The sequence below is a fragment of the Bubalus bubalis genome, chromosome 20 (assembly GCF_019923935.1).
Source record: "Bubalus bubalis isolate 160015118507 breed Murrah chromosome 20, NDDB_SH_1, whole genome shotgun sequence".
NCBI lineage: Eukaryota > Metazoa > Chordata > Mammalia > Artiodactyla > Bovidae > Bubalus > Bubalus bubalis.
The window spans coordinates 15460407-15477582 of NC_059176.1; the positions used below are offsets into that span (position 1 = coordinate 15460407).

Sequence of the window (17176 nt, forward strand, 5' to 3'; positions counted from 1 at the left end):
GTTATCTGGACCACTAACAATGTCACCCGCCTCATCAGCACCATCAGCAAGCATCGTCTTGTGTGTAGCTACTCTACTTCGTTTTATTTGGTCATGTGTCTGGATTTGCTTTTAGACAAACTGTTTATCGTGTGTTTGTATTTGGGAAGGGAAAGGGAACAGGTTGCTCTTCTAGTTTCATTTGTGTGAGTTTTAAAAGGGAAGTGGTAGGATATAGGTTGTTCTGATGGACAAGGACTGAGCCAATTCAGGTGTGAATTTTTAGGGTAGAACTAGGTAAAATGAGATTAGACGCCTGAATACTGTTGTTTTCTTCAAACAGATTATCGACTTGTAAGTGCACAGCAGCTTGTCGGTAATATACAAGTGTGGGTAATGGCTGGTAAACAATCGCTACCACCGGCGGTCGTCGCCTCACAATGGTCCCAACTGTGAACAGACGATATGTTGAGCTTTTCTGCGGAGTCAGTCTTCGCGGCCACCTCAGCGGGTTTTACCCCGGACTCAACAAAGAGGCCCGCAGAGCACAGCCTTGACGTCGCTCAAACGCTGGCCCCAATCCTGCGGGGTATCGCGGTGACTCCGCCCCCTCGAGCTCCGAGTGGCACTCGCGCCACGCCCCTGGGGCGGGACGATGCTGAAGCCAGGCGGGCCGGCTCAGTAAAGCGGAGGCAGCGGGGGAAGATGGCGGCGGCCGTTCCGCAGCGGGCCTGGACCGTGGAGCAGCTGCGCAGCGAGCAGCTGCCCAAGAAGGACATTATCAAGTTTCTGCAGGATCACGGTTCAGATTCGGTACCGGAGTTGGCGGGGCGGCCGGGCTGGTGCGGCTGAGGGACACTTCACCCCCCCGTAGATGCCCATACATTCCGTATTCCTCCGTGCCCCCGCCCTCGCTCTCCAGCGGCCCGCGGCCTGAAGGCCGGAGCGGCCCCGCGTGCGCTGCCGAGACGCGCTCCCGCCCCTCAGGCCGGCCCTGCTTGGGCGAGTGGAGCAGCTTTATCTTTTGGGGCACGCAGCAATCGGAGATTTAGAACCTTACTGACATCCTTGAGTGAGGGTGGAGGCCTTGAAAGAGAAGGAACCCAGGAGATATTGGGGGTTGAGATGGGAGCCCGAGGACTGGAGGCTTGGTTGAGATCCCTGGAGGGGAGTGTATATTACTAGGGAAAAGATTTCGGATTGCGATTTGCCTTTCTCATCGATTACCTAACACTGAACACTAATAAGTGTGATTTTTTTTTTTTTTACAACGTATAGTTTGCAGATTAACTTTTAAAATACCGACCCTTCAAATGACCTTTTCACTCTTATGTTTAGGGGAGTTATTCGCGTATTTTGTGTACAGTGGTCTCCTATTGTTATAAACTAAGAAATCTATTTGACATTCTTCATACTTTTACGCCCTGCATTTTTCAGCACAGTCTCCATTTTAACCATCCTCTGTAGTCAAAAGTTATTTTTGTCAGACGGCTTTTTTTTTTTCCTTCGGAAATTAATATCATTCATATCTTAAATTAGAACTCGCTTTTCAATGCAGGAGACCTAAGAGACGCGGGTTCTCGATCCCTGGGTCAGGAAGATGCCCTGAAGGAGTAAATGGCAACCCACTCCAGTATTCTCGCCTGAAGAATTCCCATGGACAGAGGAGCCTGGCAGGCTACAGTCCATAGGGTCGGAAAGAGTCCGAAACGGCTGAAGTGATTTAGCACAGATATCTTAAATTGCTGAACGACTGTACAAATTTGTGTGCCCTCAGCATCTCCCACATAGGGAAAATGAAGGCCACAGTCTAAATGTAGTATCCCAACCATTTTTAACTTAATTCCTAAACTTCATTTAGAAAAATTGCATGTGGGCTCTTTTGAGAAGCTTGTAGTTTATAATTTTGCAGGATTTCGAAGGAGAGGTATTGATCCAGTTATTGTCCCTCTTGCTTCATACTTCTGATTGATAATCCTGACATCCGCAAATACTTTACAACATGTACAGCAAGAACTATACTGTTCGGGGAAACAAGGGTGAAATGAAAAGAACATGCCTCAGAGATACCAGTTTATACTATTGTACCATTTTAGTGGAATTATTTTCTCTTAAGCCAATTCATATTTCACTGAAATAATAGAGTAGATGAAATACACGATTTCAAGATGAAGGTACATGACTTTGATGATTTGATATTTCAGTAGTGGTATTTTGGTGTTCATCTGACAACTTAGTCTTATATTTGAGAGAAATGGAATTCTGTTAGGTTAAATACATTATTTTATAAGTCAAATAGGTAATATGTATTGAGTTCTTCTGTGTGACTGAAAATGGATTACTACATTTATCTTTACAAGAAGCCTCTGAAATAGGATGCTGTTATTGATCTTTCAACACGATGTAGAAACCGAGCCTTTGAGACAGCTTAATCCCTTGTCTAAAATCAGACAGCTAGGATTTTAACCTAAATGGTCTGACACCACAGCCTATACATTCAAACACTATGTATCCAGAGTTGTGTAACAGTGCTTTTGGGTGTGCCAAGACTGGGTTACATGTATGTCAAGATAGCTAAACCCAACATGACTAGAGGCTCCTAGGGCAGGGGCCAAGTAACATCCTGCTGGGAGTAGCTTTGCCCAGTTACCAAAATGTGCTTGCTGTTAAAAGTGTGCTCATATGTACACAGTATGGTTTTTTTTTTAACCTTCCTTAAATCTTGTTTTTGTTACAAAGTAGAGTGTAAAATATAATGGTTTCATTTATCATTGGGCTTCCGATAGCTCAGATTGTAAAGAATCCAGTTGAAATGCAGGAGACATGGGTTCGATCCCTGGGTTGGGAAGATCCCTTCTAGAAGGGTAATGACAACCCACTCCAGTATTCTTGCCTGGAGAATTCCATGGACGGAAGAGTCTGGCATGCTACAGTTCATGGGGTTGCAGAGAGTTGGACATGACAGAGCGAGTGACTAACACATGCACACAGAGTATAAAATAAAATGTTTCATTTATCAGTAGTATGATTGAAAACATATTGCTTCATAATTGCTAACATAAAAGTTCATTTTCTAGTTTTACACCCTCTCTTACATGAGGGAAATTATGTTGACTGACCAAAATTTTTTCTTTACAGTTTCTTGCAGAACATAAATTACTAGGAAACATTAAAAATGTGGCCAAGACAGCTAATAAGGACCATTTGGTTACAGCCTATAACCATCTTTTCGAAAGTAAGGTGAGTACTTATCATCATATCACTTTAGATATTTTATTCCCAAAAGAAGTTTTAAATACATTTACTTGCAGATTATGGTGATGTTTTTCCACTTGCACTTTTTCTTAACTATAATCATAAATGGATTGTCAAATTTAGCATGGCTAATCTGCCATATGGCGGGATGTTTTGGTATTTTGAATGAGAACAGATTTTTTAAAAATAATTCCCTGGAAGCTTAAGTTAGCAAATTCTTAAGGATGCTGAAAAGTTATAAATCTAAAATCAGCTGCATTTCATTAATTTAAAGTTAGATCTACGCTGAGCCTTTAAAAAAGCAGATTTCAAGAAATTCTTCCTGATATATGTTAACTATGAAATGACCACCTTTCACACACACACACAAAATTAAAGAATTAATTGAATAGTATTCATATCTCTGAGTCTGAGTTGGTCTTTCTAAAGGGTATCAGTCTCATTTCAGAATTTATTTTGTGAGATAGTTTGAGATACATAATTTGTTGATTAAAATGCTTACCGTAAGAGTTTTGTTTTTAGCCAGAATGAATCTGATAAACATCAGATCATTTTCCTTACAGCGTTTCAAGGGTACTGAAAGTATAAGTAAAGTGTCTGAGCAGGTGAAAAATGTGAAGCTTAATGAAGATAAACCCAAAGAAACCAAGTCTGAAGAGACTCTGGATGAGGTTTGTATATAATGTATTCTTACTTTATTTCTCAGGTGAATGAGAAAAAGTATTTGCTTTACAGCAGTGGTTTCTCATAATAAGATGGGGTTGAATATGGCCACTTTCAGTGAGCCAAACACTGATTTGGAATGTGTTTTCTTCCTTTGGTGTACTCAGTAAGAAAAAAACCCTAAGAACCAATGGTTTACAGTTAGTAAGCCTTTCCTGTGAAATACCTCTAACTTTGTATTTTACGTTGCCTCTGTGTCTGGCCAGAAGTTCTGAGCTTTCAGAGCTATTTTAAGATCCTATTCTATAGCCAAGTTGGACTGAGTGAAAGAAACTTCCTTTTGATTATTTTTAGCCTTTTTCTAATGTACATGATGTCCTTGGCAATGGAAGTAATTAATTCGAGCCTCACTGCAGGATGTGGGTTTATCTGCCTCATCTTTCCCAACCCAGGTTTTTCATTTTGGTAACAAGGTTGGAAGAACCAGATAAAACTCTTTCTGTAAATGGACAGCCTTTCTAGAGCTAAGGACAGCTCTTAGAAAAGCTTCAGGAGAGCTAAATTATTATCTTGCCACTTTTGATAATATCTTGCTAGTAACTAAGCTCACTCATTCCTAGCAGTGTTAGTATCAGTGACAATAATAATTTGATAAACGTTTTATATACTGGGCAAAATTTTTGCAGCTACTAAGGTAAACAAAGTGTAATAATTACTAGAAGGGTTACAAAAGCAATTGGCAACATAGATTATCTTCCAGAAAATTAGAGGGAGGGAGGTATGAGGTGGCAGATAATATATCAGGGGATTGAGTTAAAAGTCGTAAGGGTTGGAGACAATTTAGAGATCTTGTGAGAGTCCTAAACTATATCCTTTTCTTCAAGACCTCTTTTCATTTCATTTAACTGGTCAGCATGAGCCCTGTTTTTCATGTATTCCCATTGTCTTCCTGGTGCCTGGGTTCCATACCTCTGGGCCAGTACTGTGCTGGTCCCTCCTGTCTGCTTTCTCTCTTCATACTTTGGGACTGCAGAGCAAGCTTTGTGAAGAAATAGAATTATAAAACTTTTTACTGGGCTTTGTATAAATTCTTAAAATCAGCTAAGCATGTTTTCTAGTTTCATTGCTACTCAGCAACTTTTATACTATCCCTTGCTCAATCCCCCATCCATTGCCCACATGAACTTCTTGACATTTTCACACAAATTCTCAACTCTGTCTTATTCCTTTCTCATTATATACCCCTTTGTTCTCTTCTACCAAAATATCAACATACATACTAATAGTTGTAACTGTTCTCTTCTTCCCAGCTTAAAAGCTCTCTGAATTGGTTTTCTTTTCCTTCTCATGTCTCCCTCAGATCTGAGGCTGTCAAACATCTCTTTCAAATCTTCATCCATTCCTTTTTGATTCTCAGGCATTCCAAGGCCTCAGACCTGGAGTGTGGAAAAAGTCACTAATCTGCCTTCAGTCTCTTTCTTTATCATTCATCCCCAAATAGCTATTCTAGTAATAAGCTTTCTAAAATATTTTGAAAACTTCACCCTGCTCAAGAATCTTCAGTAATTCTATACTGTCTAAAACTGCATTGTCCAGAATAGTCATTAGCCACATACGGCTGCTGAGCACTTTGTGGCCACTCTGAATTGAGGTGCGCCTTCAGTATAAAATATGAAATTTCAAAGCTTAGTATGATTTTTTAAAAAGAATGTAAAATATTTCAATAATGTCGATTACATGTTGAAATATTAACGTGGCAACTAGACAACTTAAGATTACATTCGTGACTCTCTTATTTCTATTGGATTGCATCTCTGGCCTACAAAACCTTCCAATGTCTGGCCCCTGCCCAGCTCCATATTTACTACTTCTGTAGAAATATTCTTCAGTCACAAATGTCTGCTCTTTGTCAGTAAACTGTCCATACTTTTACTTCTTGCTTAGTGTATTTCTTCTCTCAATTTCCTCTGTTTATCAGTTCTGTTCAAGGCCCAGGTCTTGGGCTCATCACTTTCTCCAAAGTTTTTACCATCCCAGACTTCACTGTTTATGTAAGTCAGAAGTTCCTGTAGCACATATCTATATTTATCTCTACCTTTATTTATCTTAATGCAAAGAACCTTGTCTGAAAGCTCTTTGTTGTTGTTGTTTAGTTGCCAAGTCCTGTCTGACTTTGCAACCCCATGCACTGTAGCCCACCAGGCTCCTGGCCATGGGTTTTCCCAGGCAAGAACACTGGAGTCGGTTACCGCTTCCTTCTCCAGGGGAATCTTCCTGACCCAGGGATTGAATCCATGCCCCCTGCAGTGGAAGCATGCAGTCTTAAACACTGGACTGCCAGTGACATCCCTGTAATATTTCTGACCTTGGGAATAACTGGTTCACTTTATTGTTTGATGCATAATTAATCTTATCAAAAGAACACTGGTTTCCAAAGAAGCTGGAAGTTTTTTGAAATTACAGATATGCTAGTTATGGGGTAACAGAATGAGGTTGGATGGCATCATCGACTCACTGGACATGAGTTTGAGCAAACTCTGGGAGATGGTGAGGAACAGGGAAGCTTGGTGTGCTGCAGTCTATGGGGTTGCCGAGTCGGGCACTACTGTGCAACTGAACAACAGTTACTAATATTCTCATCACAGACTTAAAATGAGATAGTGAATTTTTTAACTTGAGAGGTCAATCAGAGGCAAAATAGTTTGTTACCCAATCTGTGAAACTCTGACTGGACTTAGGTCACAGTTGGCCGTGTTAAGTGTTCTCTTTGTCCTCATTCTAAAAAAAGGACATGAGTTAACAACTGTGTTTTGTTTTTTTCGTTTCTAGGGTCCACCAAAATATACAAAATCTGTTCTTAAAAAAGGAGATAAAACCAACTTTCCCAAAAAGGGAGATGTTGTTCACTGCTGGTATACAGGAACACTACAAGATGGGACTGTTTTTGATACTAATATTCAAACGAGTAAGTCTAAAATTCAAACGAGTAAGTCTGAATGTGATCTTATCATTTTGGCATAAGGCATGCAAAACATCTGTGTTGGCAGTACCTTTTTTTTTGGCTGTCACTTTTTTTCCAGAAGTTTTTTGCATTTGTAATTTATTAATACTAGTAAGAGGTTTTCATTTCACTACATGTTGGCTGCATGTAATTAAAGACCTTTTGGTCATTGCAAAGCAAAAAATAAAGCTTAGTCTAATCTTTATTAATGCCCCAAATTCAGGCATTTGTATTCTAATGTAAAAGGCAGAATAGTGTTATTTTAATGGTGTAATATAGGTCCTTTCCCTCTCCCTCCTTTAGACCATAATTATTTTTACATCCAAAATTTTCTTGATGAATTATTTGGCTTTCTGAATTTTTATTTTCAGATGCATAGCATGGTAAGTTCTGAAATCAATTTCAAAACTTAAATCACTATGTTTTTCAACTGGAACTTAATTTCATCATTAATTATAAGGAAAATCTGTTTTACAGGTTCAAAGAAGAAGAAAAATGCCAAGCCTTTAAGTTTTAAGGTTGGGATAGGCAAAGTTATCCGAGGGGTAAGTAAAAACTGGCCATGAGCCAGTATATATTCTGGCCCATGCTGCCTGTGGCGTAACATAATGAATTAGGTTTGGGGATAAAATAAAAACAAACTTTGGGGTTTCATATCAAGGGGTTCCCTGGTGGCTCAGCTGGTAAAGAATCCGTCTGCAATGTGGGGGCCTGGGTTCAATCCCTAGGTTGGGAAGATCCCTGGAGAATGGAACGGCTACCACTCCAGTATTCATGCCTGGATAATTCCATGGACTGGGTAGTCCACGGGGTCGCAGAGTCAGACATGACTGAGCGACTTTCACTTCACTGTCATTGCTAACTGAGCTGGCACAAGTTAAGTTCTCTGGGTTTCATGCAGTACAGCCTACCCCAAGGTTGTTAAAACATTAAATGGGTATAACTTAAAGCATGTAATATAGTACAAACTCAAATATTATTTCCTTCCATGCTTACCCCTTTTATTATTTTTTTTCCATGAAGTAATTGTCAGAATTACTGACAAGTTTTCTAGATCTTTCTGATTCCTGTACAATGTCATGTATCTTTTGTATCACTTACACACGATTCAGAAACGTAAAATACCTGCTCCACTGAAGTACTGACAGAAGTTGGAGGAGTCTTTCCTGTAGCCTTCTCACCTCTCACAATTTACTCAAACACCAAAAAAAACCTTTCCAATATAAGCATCCCGTACCCACCCTGATGTGTGAGAGGTAACAGAAGGAAACTGAGAAAAAGGAAAGTTAGGCTTGAGCTATGCTGACCATTGCAGTGCACAAAAGGAGATGAGAAAGCAGAGCTGATGATCATCATCCTCAACTCAATCAGGCTGTCATGTTAGGGGCTGCTTATTGTTCTAAATTCTTTGTATTCAGAACAAACATTAATAACAAAAATGCCTATTTAATGCAGTTACGAGAACCCTCAATGTGTTATTCTTTGTACTGCGTTAAGACGTAAAATACTATTCAATCTTATCCAGAGCCCAAAATGGATTGTACAACATCTTGAAACTAAAGGTTTAGTTGAAAAATCACTTTTTACTACTACCTGATTATACCAAGTTGATATATCAAGTTGAGCTATTTTTCTGTTCCTATAACTAATGTGCTTACTGGTAAGTTTGTTCTATTCAACTAAATTCTTAACTTCCAGTGTGTGACAAATCTGTATCATCTGAGCTTATATAATTGTTACATTTTAACAGAGTATATATAAGTTAATACATTCTGTATCCTTCCATTATGTTGATTTGTTTTTGGTAATTTGGCCTAAGATCCAAATTTGTACAAAATGACATTATGTCATTTTTAAGACTTCAAGTATTTATACTAAAAAACTGTTTAATATGTCCTTAAATTTTTTTTTTCCCATTGAGACAATGAAGGACAAAGATTTAGGGGCTCACTCAAAGACATTACCTTAGGACATAATGAAGTCCTGTAACAGAATACTTTGTATGTAATCTTGCCTTTCTTCTGGTTTTGCATGTATTTTTTTGTGAAGTATCATTAGTTTTAATTTGATGTTCTCGCCTTTAGTGGGATGAAGCACTCTTGACTATGAGTAAAGGAGAAAAGGCTCGACTGGAGATTGAACCAGAATGGGCTTATGGAAAGAAAGGACAGCCTGATGCCAAGTATCCTTTTTTCCTTGTTAATTAAAAGAAAAAACAGTTGAAGATCACCTGAAGGCATGCAAGATGCTGTCTAGGTTATTAACCTCTAGAATAGAGAACATGTCCAGACCAGTCTTCTGATATTTAGATGCTTTTGTGTCAACACACCTCCAGTATAGACAGCGTTTTCTACTGAGCTTGAGCTAGATCTTTTTCCCCCTTCCTATTTAAGCTCTTAATTTTCAAGACCTAAACTGAGATTTAAGTTTCTATCTTTGAAAAGCTACTATTAATGTTTGAAAAATTTCAAAGAGTAAGATGCGCAATATAAACAACTATAGCAAATTGTAGAATTCAAATATGACTCATGGTGATTTTATGCTACTATATAATTTCAGGCAATTGAACTGGGTTCTCAAAGCTTAGAAATGGAACACATGTTGGGGATTACCAGTTGTGAAATGAAGGAGACCATGGGTCCAACATCAGTGTGAACATTAATAAAAAAGAGCCATGATTCCCATCTGTTACAGGCAGAACCACCCAGTAGCTAAGTGGGAAGGTAGTTTAGTTGTTGGTTCCATTTCCAATGGAGTAGTTAGAACAGTTAGAGTAAGTTTAGGGGAGGAGGGAATTTGAAGTTCTTTTTAGTATTATCAGTTATTAATACAGTTACTTGGGAATACAACAGTCTTCTTCTCAGCCTATCAAAATCCCACGGCCAGCTGCAGCTCCCACAGTCTCATGTGAAGTATCTCAAGATCAGTCAGATAACTCTTTTCCAAACTCAACATCTGAAAATTCACAGCAACTATCCAGTACTATACCTCATATGAACTTTAATATAACGTATACACCCCGCTAAACTGAAATCACTTTTTGGGGTTGGATGGGAGATACTGAGTAGCAGTCTTCATAAAGTAGTGGCTAACCTGGGAGTACCTAGTGATGCAGGAAAATCCTAGTTTAAGCTCAATTTATCTAGTCAACCTATATTGTCAGGTTTTGACCTCCATTCAAAAATAGTTTTAGGAAACTCTCGGTTTGTATGTACTAGCCCCTGTGTCTGGAGAAGGAAATGGCAACCCACTCCAGTGTTCTTGCCTGGAGAATCCCAGAGATGGGGGAGCCTGGTGGGCTGCCATCTATGGGGTTGCACAGAGTCGGACACGACTTAAGTGACTTAGCAGCAGCAGCAGCCCCGGAGTCAACTATAAAGCCCTCCCTGTGCAGTTAATTACCAATATCTAAAATTCTAATTTTAGACAAAGGTTATTGGGAGTGAGGACAGAGGCAACTTTCTATCAAATTTACCTTAACTTCTTCAACAGAATTCCACCAAACGCAAAACTTATTTTTGAAGTGGAATTAGTGGATATTGACTGAAATTGTTAAGAAACCATCAACAATAAAACATGGCCATGAAGAAACTTATGTATCTAATTAGAGCTGGTTACTATTGTTAAGTGAAGAGTCAACTGGAAAATTCAAGTTAGAACATGTTTACTTGATCCCTCGACTTTTAAGAAATGTAATCCATTATAAACCCTTGAACTTTAAAATATTTTACTACAGTTGTGTAAAATATCACTTAAAGAGGACTGATTTGCCTTTTACCTCATGTTGTAAACTAAAAGGCTCAATAAAATGTATTCAATGTCTTGATTTGTGTGGTATAAATATATTAATGTTGTGATTAGGTTAACCAGTACTAAGAGTTCACCAAACCAAGGGAGTAACGGTAAATCTGTCTGGACAGCCTTGCCAGAGACACTCATCTTAAAATATTTAAATATTTCTGTATAAGGCAGGCAAAAGCATAGAGATTGAGAAGAAGCAAAAGGCTACAAAACTTAAGAAATTCTGTCAAGAAGGTAATAACTGAATTCAAGAGAAGTATACTTCAGAATCATGGTGATTATAAATTTAATATTAAAACAAACCACTAAGCGTGATGATTCCCCCCCTCCAGTAAATCCATAACAATTATTGGATGAGTCTTCAGTTTTATTACAAAAATGAAGATGATCAGTTTGATCAAAACGAAAGCTTGTTCACAAGTTTAACATGAATATTCCAAATACAAAGTCTCCTGAAACAACATAGTTTTGATATGATTTTCATTTTTTCAAAGGGATGCAAACATTCCATTTCCTCATTTATTATCTCTATTCCAAGACAATATTTTAACAGGCATTGTTTCTGCTGTTAGATCCAAATTCACAAGGATAATCAAAACACAGACAGTATCTTGTCAGCAAAGGTTAAAAATCCATTTTTTTTAAAGAGGAGGTAAATCCTTAATAACCAGCCCTTATGTGTTTTCAAAATCTTATACTACACTGACATGATTTGCAGTCAGTTTTTTTCCTACCCTTAAGGCTACAAAACTCTGTTGCAAATGCATTGCAAAAGAATTCTAGACCACTTAATGCAAAAAAATCAAAAAAATAGTTCTCCAATAAAAAGTAAATTTTATAAATGGTAGGAAATAGTATCTGTGGTAAGCTACTAAGTGACATTTTCCCCTATTACTAAACAAATCATGTTACACAGAAACAGGGAAGACAAGTCATCAAATACAACAAGCTTGCACTATGTTTACATCCCTCATTAAAAAAAACATACTTTTCACACACTCCATCTGATACTTGATTTTCTTATCAGGTTGGAGGAGGAGGATAATATTGTCCATAATTCCAAGGAGTCTGATAATTGTACTGAAAAGAAAAAGCAAACGTATCAGCATACAAGAGCTATGACTGAGTTCCATATATAAAAATTTAATTAAAGCAGGTTTCTATTTAAAGAAAACAAGCATGTGTTCACTGCTGAAATTCCAAGTCTTAAAAAGACAATGTATTTACACACAGATCAAAAGTAAAGAGGTTTTTTCTTCCCCCAAAAAAGGAAAGAGACTATCCTAATTTATATATATATAATTTCTATGCTAAGTTGCTTCAGTCGTGTCCAACTCTGTGCGACCCCATAGACGGCAGCCCACCAGGCTCCATTGTCCCTGGGATTCTCCAGGCAAGAACACTGGAGTGGGTTGCCATTTCCTTCTCCAATGTGTGAAAGTGAAGTCGCTCAGTCGTGTCTGACTCTTAGCGACCCCATGGACTGCAGCCTTCCAGGCTACCCCGTCCCTGGGATTCTCCAGGCAAGAACACTGGAGTGGGTTGCCATTTCCTTCTCTAATGCATTAAAGTGAAAAGTGAAAGTGAAGTCGCTCAGTTGTGTCCGACTCTTAGCGACCCCATGGACTGCAGCCTACCAGGCTCCTCCGTCCATGGGATTTTCCAGGCAAGAGGACTGGAGTGGGGTGCCATTGCCTTTCTAGTAACATCTATTAACCAAAAAAAAAAAATCAATTATAATTATGTAAAATTACCTGATACCAGGCACTATAATTATATGCAGCTTGATTTGCCTGCAAATCACCATCAATCATCTGTGTAGATGACGAAGTTGTATCTTCTGTGTGTGCTTTCTTTTCCTCTGGTTCTTCTGATCTAAATAAAAGATCAAAATGGAAACTTTCAAAACTCCCATAGATAAATACTTTAACAAATGGACGAATGTCACCTTTGTACAAATCTGAAGTTCTTGGGCACACTGTTTCATATGATTTCAAATCATGAAACAAATTACAATATAAAGGTAACAATTACTTTCAAAGGGATTTCCACTATGAACTGTGTTCTTTTAAGCTTCCTTTCCTGATTCAGCAGGAAGTTACATACCCGTTTTCTGCTTTTCTTTTTAAAGAATCCTGCTCTTTTAGGAGTGTTTGATGTTCATCATAAGCATTCAAAAGCCTGTGAGGGAAGGAGAAACAATCCACTGGAATACACAGAAGCTGAACTTAAAACTTTTAGGTTTTCAAGTTACTTCCACTCGGAAACAAAAGCAAGTAGAAATGAACATTGTTTAGAAGAAAAAACAAGCAAGCAGACAAACCTAGCCCTAACTACCTTTTCTATTTGCTTGCCTTGCACTTTCCTTCTCAGTCCATGTGGTTCAAATGAGGCTTCAGAGATAGAGGCCTGGCCAATTACCTTACTAGATGTCTCTGACCAATAACTGGTTTAGAGGTGATCATATGACCCAAAACAAGAACAGTAAGTCCCAGGATTTTTGACTGATACTGAAAAAGTGCCTGTTCTCTGTACTACAGTGGGCTAGAGCTTGAGGGGATGCTGATCAAGACCTGTGTGTTTATTATTTTTAACACATGGGAAGGGCCTAAGGAGCTGTATCACACAACAAAGACAGTGACCTTGACACTGTTTTTTTCTAGTACAACCTTGAATCCTGACAGTTCTATAATTTGTGTACCTCTGAGATCTAATTTAACAATGCTTACTGAAGACACCTGCCACCAGTTAGGATAAAGTATATTTAAACTTTGGCTATGTGATAAACTGAATGAGAACTAAAAATTTCAGAATAATTATTATTGATTAAAAAGATAATTTTTAATTAAAAAATTTAATGGGCTATGAATTATAGGTTTCAACTGGAACTTACAACTTCAAAAACAATGTCACTTGAAGCAAAACTGACTTTAAAATCAATGATTTTGTAATTTTCTTTTTCCTTTTTTTGAGCACTGACTGCTAACCCAGACTGGACCACCAGGCAATCACTTTTAAAATATTTCTTAGAAACACAAAGATGGCCTTATTTTTTAAGGTAATCATAAACCTGAACACAGATTTCTCTGAAAGAGAACACAGAGATTAAAATTTCTCTGAAAATGACCTTGATATTTACATGTTCAACTTGATATTTACATGTTCAACTTCCCTCAACAGCTTGCATATGTACACATTTAATAGCTATTACCAATGACACTTGGAGAAGGGAACAGCAACCCCACTCCAGTATTCGTGCCTGGAGAATTTCATGGACAGGGGAGCCTGGTGGACTATGGTCCAAAGGGTCACAAAGACTTGGACATGACTAAGTGACTAATAGGAATGGTATGGACCTAACAGAAGCAGAAGATACTAAGAAGAGGTGGCAAGAATACACAGAAGAACTATACAAAAGAGATCTTCACAACCCAGATAATCACGATGGTGTCATCACTGACCTAGAGCCAGACATCCTGGAATGTGAAGTCAAGTGGGCCTTAGGAAGCATCACTACAAACAAAGCTAGTGGAGGTGATGGAATTCCAGTCGAGCTATTTCAAATCCTAAAAGATGATGCTGTGAAAGTGCTGCACTCTATATGCCAGCAAATTTGGAAAACTCAGCAGTGGCCACAGGACTGGAAAGGTCAGTTTCATTATAATCCCAACGAAAGGCAATGCCAAAGAATGTTCAAACTACCGCACAATTGCACTCATCTCACACACTAGTAAAGTAATGCTCAAAATTCTCCAAGCGAGGCTTCAACAGTACGTGAACTGTGAACTTCCAGATGTTCAAGCTGGATTTAGAAAAGGCAGAAAGAACAAGATATCAAATTGCCAACACCTGATGGATCATCGAAAAAGCAAGAGAGTTCCAGAAAAACATCTACTTCTGCTTTATTGACTATGCCAAAGCCTTTGACTGTGTGGATCACAACAAACTGTGGAAAATTCTTAGAGAGATGGGAATACCAGACCACACCTGACCTGCCTCTTGAGCAATCTGTATGCAGGCCAAGAAGCAACAGTTAAAACTGGACACGGAGCAACAGACTGGTTCCAAATCGGGAAAGGAGTACATCAAGGCTGTATACTGTCACCCTGCTTATTTAACTTATTTGCAGAGTACATCATGTGAAATGGTGGACTGGATGAAGCACAGCTGCAATCAAGACTGCTGGGAGAAATATCAATAACCTCAGATATGCAAATGACACAACACTTATGGCAGAAAGAGAAGAAGTAGAAAGCCTCTTGATGAAAGTGAAAGACAGTGAAAAAGTTGGCTTAAAACGCAACATTCAGAAAACTAAGATCATGGCATCTAGTCCCATCACTTCATGGCAAATAGATGGGGAAACAGTAGAAACAGAGATTTTATTTTCTTGGGCTCCAAAATCACTTAAGTGACTGCAGTCATGAAATTAAAAGACTCTTGCTCCTTGGAAGAAAAGTTATGACCAACCTAGACAGCATATTAAAGAGCAGAGACATTCATTACTTTGCCAACAAAGTTTCGTCTAGTCAAAGTTATGATTTTCCCAGTAGGTATGTATGGATTTGAGAGCTGGACCATAAAGAAAGCTGAGTGCTGAAGAATTGACGCTTTTGAACTATGGTGTTGGAGACGATTCTTGAGTCCCTTGGACTGCAAGGAGATCCAACCAGTCCATCCTAAAGGAAATCAGTCCTGAATATTCACTGGAAGGACTGATGCTGAAGCTGAAACCCCAATCCTTTGGCCACCTGATACGAAGAACTGACTCATTTGAAAAGATCCTGATGCTGGGAAAGATTGAAGGCAGTAGAAGGGGACGACAAGAGGATGAGATGGTTGGACAGCATCACCAACTCAATGGATGTGAGTTTGAGTAAACTCTGGGAGTTGGTGATAAGACAGGGAGGCCTGGTGTGCTGCAGTGCATGGGGTTGCAAAGAGTTGGACAGCACTGAGTGACTGAACTGATCTGAGCGTGTAACACACACACACACAATTTCCTTAAGATGTTTAACAACTTGTGGGTTGGCAACAAGAGACTCAATATTCATTTGAGAGAATCTGGATACTGAGGAATACAAAACATTAAGAGCTAGGATTTAAGCCTATATTTGTCTGATTTGAACATTAATTATTCATTACAGTGATATCTAAATATCTAAGCAGCTCATTTCCCATAACATTTCCCTTTTTTAAATTTCAAATACAACAGACCCGATACTCAGACCCTCCACAACTCTAATCGCAAGGGCCTAACTGGCATCTCAGATTTGTCTGTATATTACTGCCAAATTTAAATATGTCATTTCATCTCAGTCAAAACTCTTAACAGCTTCCTACTGTCAACCATGTACCACATGTGCTCTGAACTCAGTCTAGCTTTTAAGACAGCACATTTAGCATCAAGTTTTCACTGCTTCATGAGACCCTCCAATCCAATGTAAAAGACGTTACTTTTACATGAACTTTCATTTGCTTTCACCACTTATAGCCTCTCCTTAGTTTGTCAGCTAAGCACTGAAGAATTGATGCTTTCAAACTGTGGTGTTGGAGAAGACTCTTGAGAGTCCCCTGGACTGCAAGGGGATCAAACCAGTCCATCTTAAAGGAAATCAGCCCTGAATATTCACTGGAAGGACTGATGCTGAAGCTTCAGTGCTTTGGCCACCTGATGTGAAGGGCTGACTCATTGGAAAAGACTCTGATGCTGGGAAAGATAGAAGGCAGGAGGAGAAGGGGATGACAGAGGACGAGATGGTTGGATGGCATCACTGATTCAATGGACATGAGTTTGTGCAAACTGCAGGAGATGGTGGAGAGGGAGGCCTGGTGTGCTGCAGTCCATGGGGTCGCAAAGAGTCAGACACTACTGAGTGACTGAACAAAGCTTATCAGAATCCAGTAACAACTAAATGAAATCCCACCTCTTCTGTGAAAGTTGCCAAATCGCTTCTGTTCCAAAGAGAGCACAGCCTTCTTAATAGTTACACACTACCTCACATACATACATGTATCACCATACCATCCACCTAGATTAAGAGATGGAATTACATATGCCATTTCTTTCGTATACTTTCTTCAGTGAAAAACAAAAGAACACATATAGGTATCTTCTTAACTACCACATAAGGTGGTTAAGAACATAGGCCCTGAAGTAGGTTTTAATCCCAGCTGCACAAAGTAATAGCTAAGTGACCCTGGAAAAACTGCCAAATTTCTCTTTAGCCTCTTGGTCTATAAAGAGAACAGTACCTCTTCCCCTCATTATAGACTGTCAACATGTTTCGCATTAGGTAATTATAAAACATTTAATATGCCAAGCACATATATACAACTGTATAAAAGGTAACTCATGTTAAATGTTTTTAGTTTAATTAAAATCTTACTCAGCCATCAAAAATGTTTACACACTTGCCTAACAGGAATTCGGGTATTTATTAGGTTATTTTTATACTAGAATTAGGTAAGAAAGGA

At 38.8% G+C, this 17176-nt stretch overlaps 2 protein-coding genes across 5 annotated transcripts in view; one reads left to right on the forward strand and one right to left on the reverse strand.

Moving 5' to 3' along the window:
• The first annotated feature begins 633 nt into the window (after positions 1–633).
• FKBP3 (FKBP prolyl isomerase 3) lies at positions 634–10724 on the forward strand. The gene is made up of 7 exons (XM_045163822.1): positions 634–792; positions 3118–3219; positions 3798–3905; positions 6727–6862; positions 7376–7443; positions 8983–9080; positions 10391–10724. Exons 1-7 carry the CDS (start codon positions 685–687, stop codon positions 10443–10445), a joined length of 675 nt encoding a protein of 224 aa, XP_045019757.1. The 5' UTR covers positions 634–684; the 3' UTR covers positions 10446–10724.
• A 324-nt stretch (positions 10725–11048) lies between these two features.
• Positions 11049–17176, reverse strand: part of PRPF39 (pre-mRNA processing factor 39) — a 35269-nt gene continuing 29141 nt past the window's right edge. For all 4 annotated transcript variants that reach the window (XM_006072768.3, XM_044933183.2, XM_025270907.2 and 1 more), the window contains 3 exons: positions 12806–12880; positions 12454–12574; positions 11049–11779 (listed from right to left, as the gene is read on the reverse strand). In XM_006072768.3, the coding sequence (XP_006072830.1) occupies positions 11723–11779; positions 12454–12574; positions 12806–12880 (253 nt within the window). In that variant the 3' untranslated portion in view covers positions 11049–11722. The remainder of the gene's footprint in view (positions 11780–12453; positions 12575–12805; positions 12881–17176) is intronic.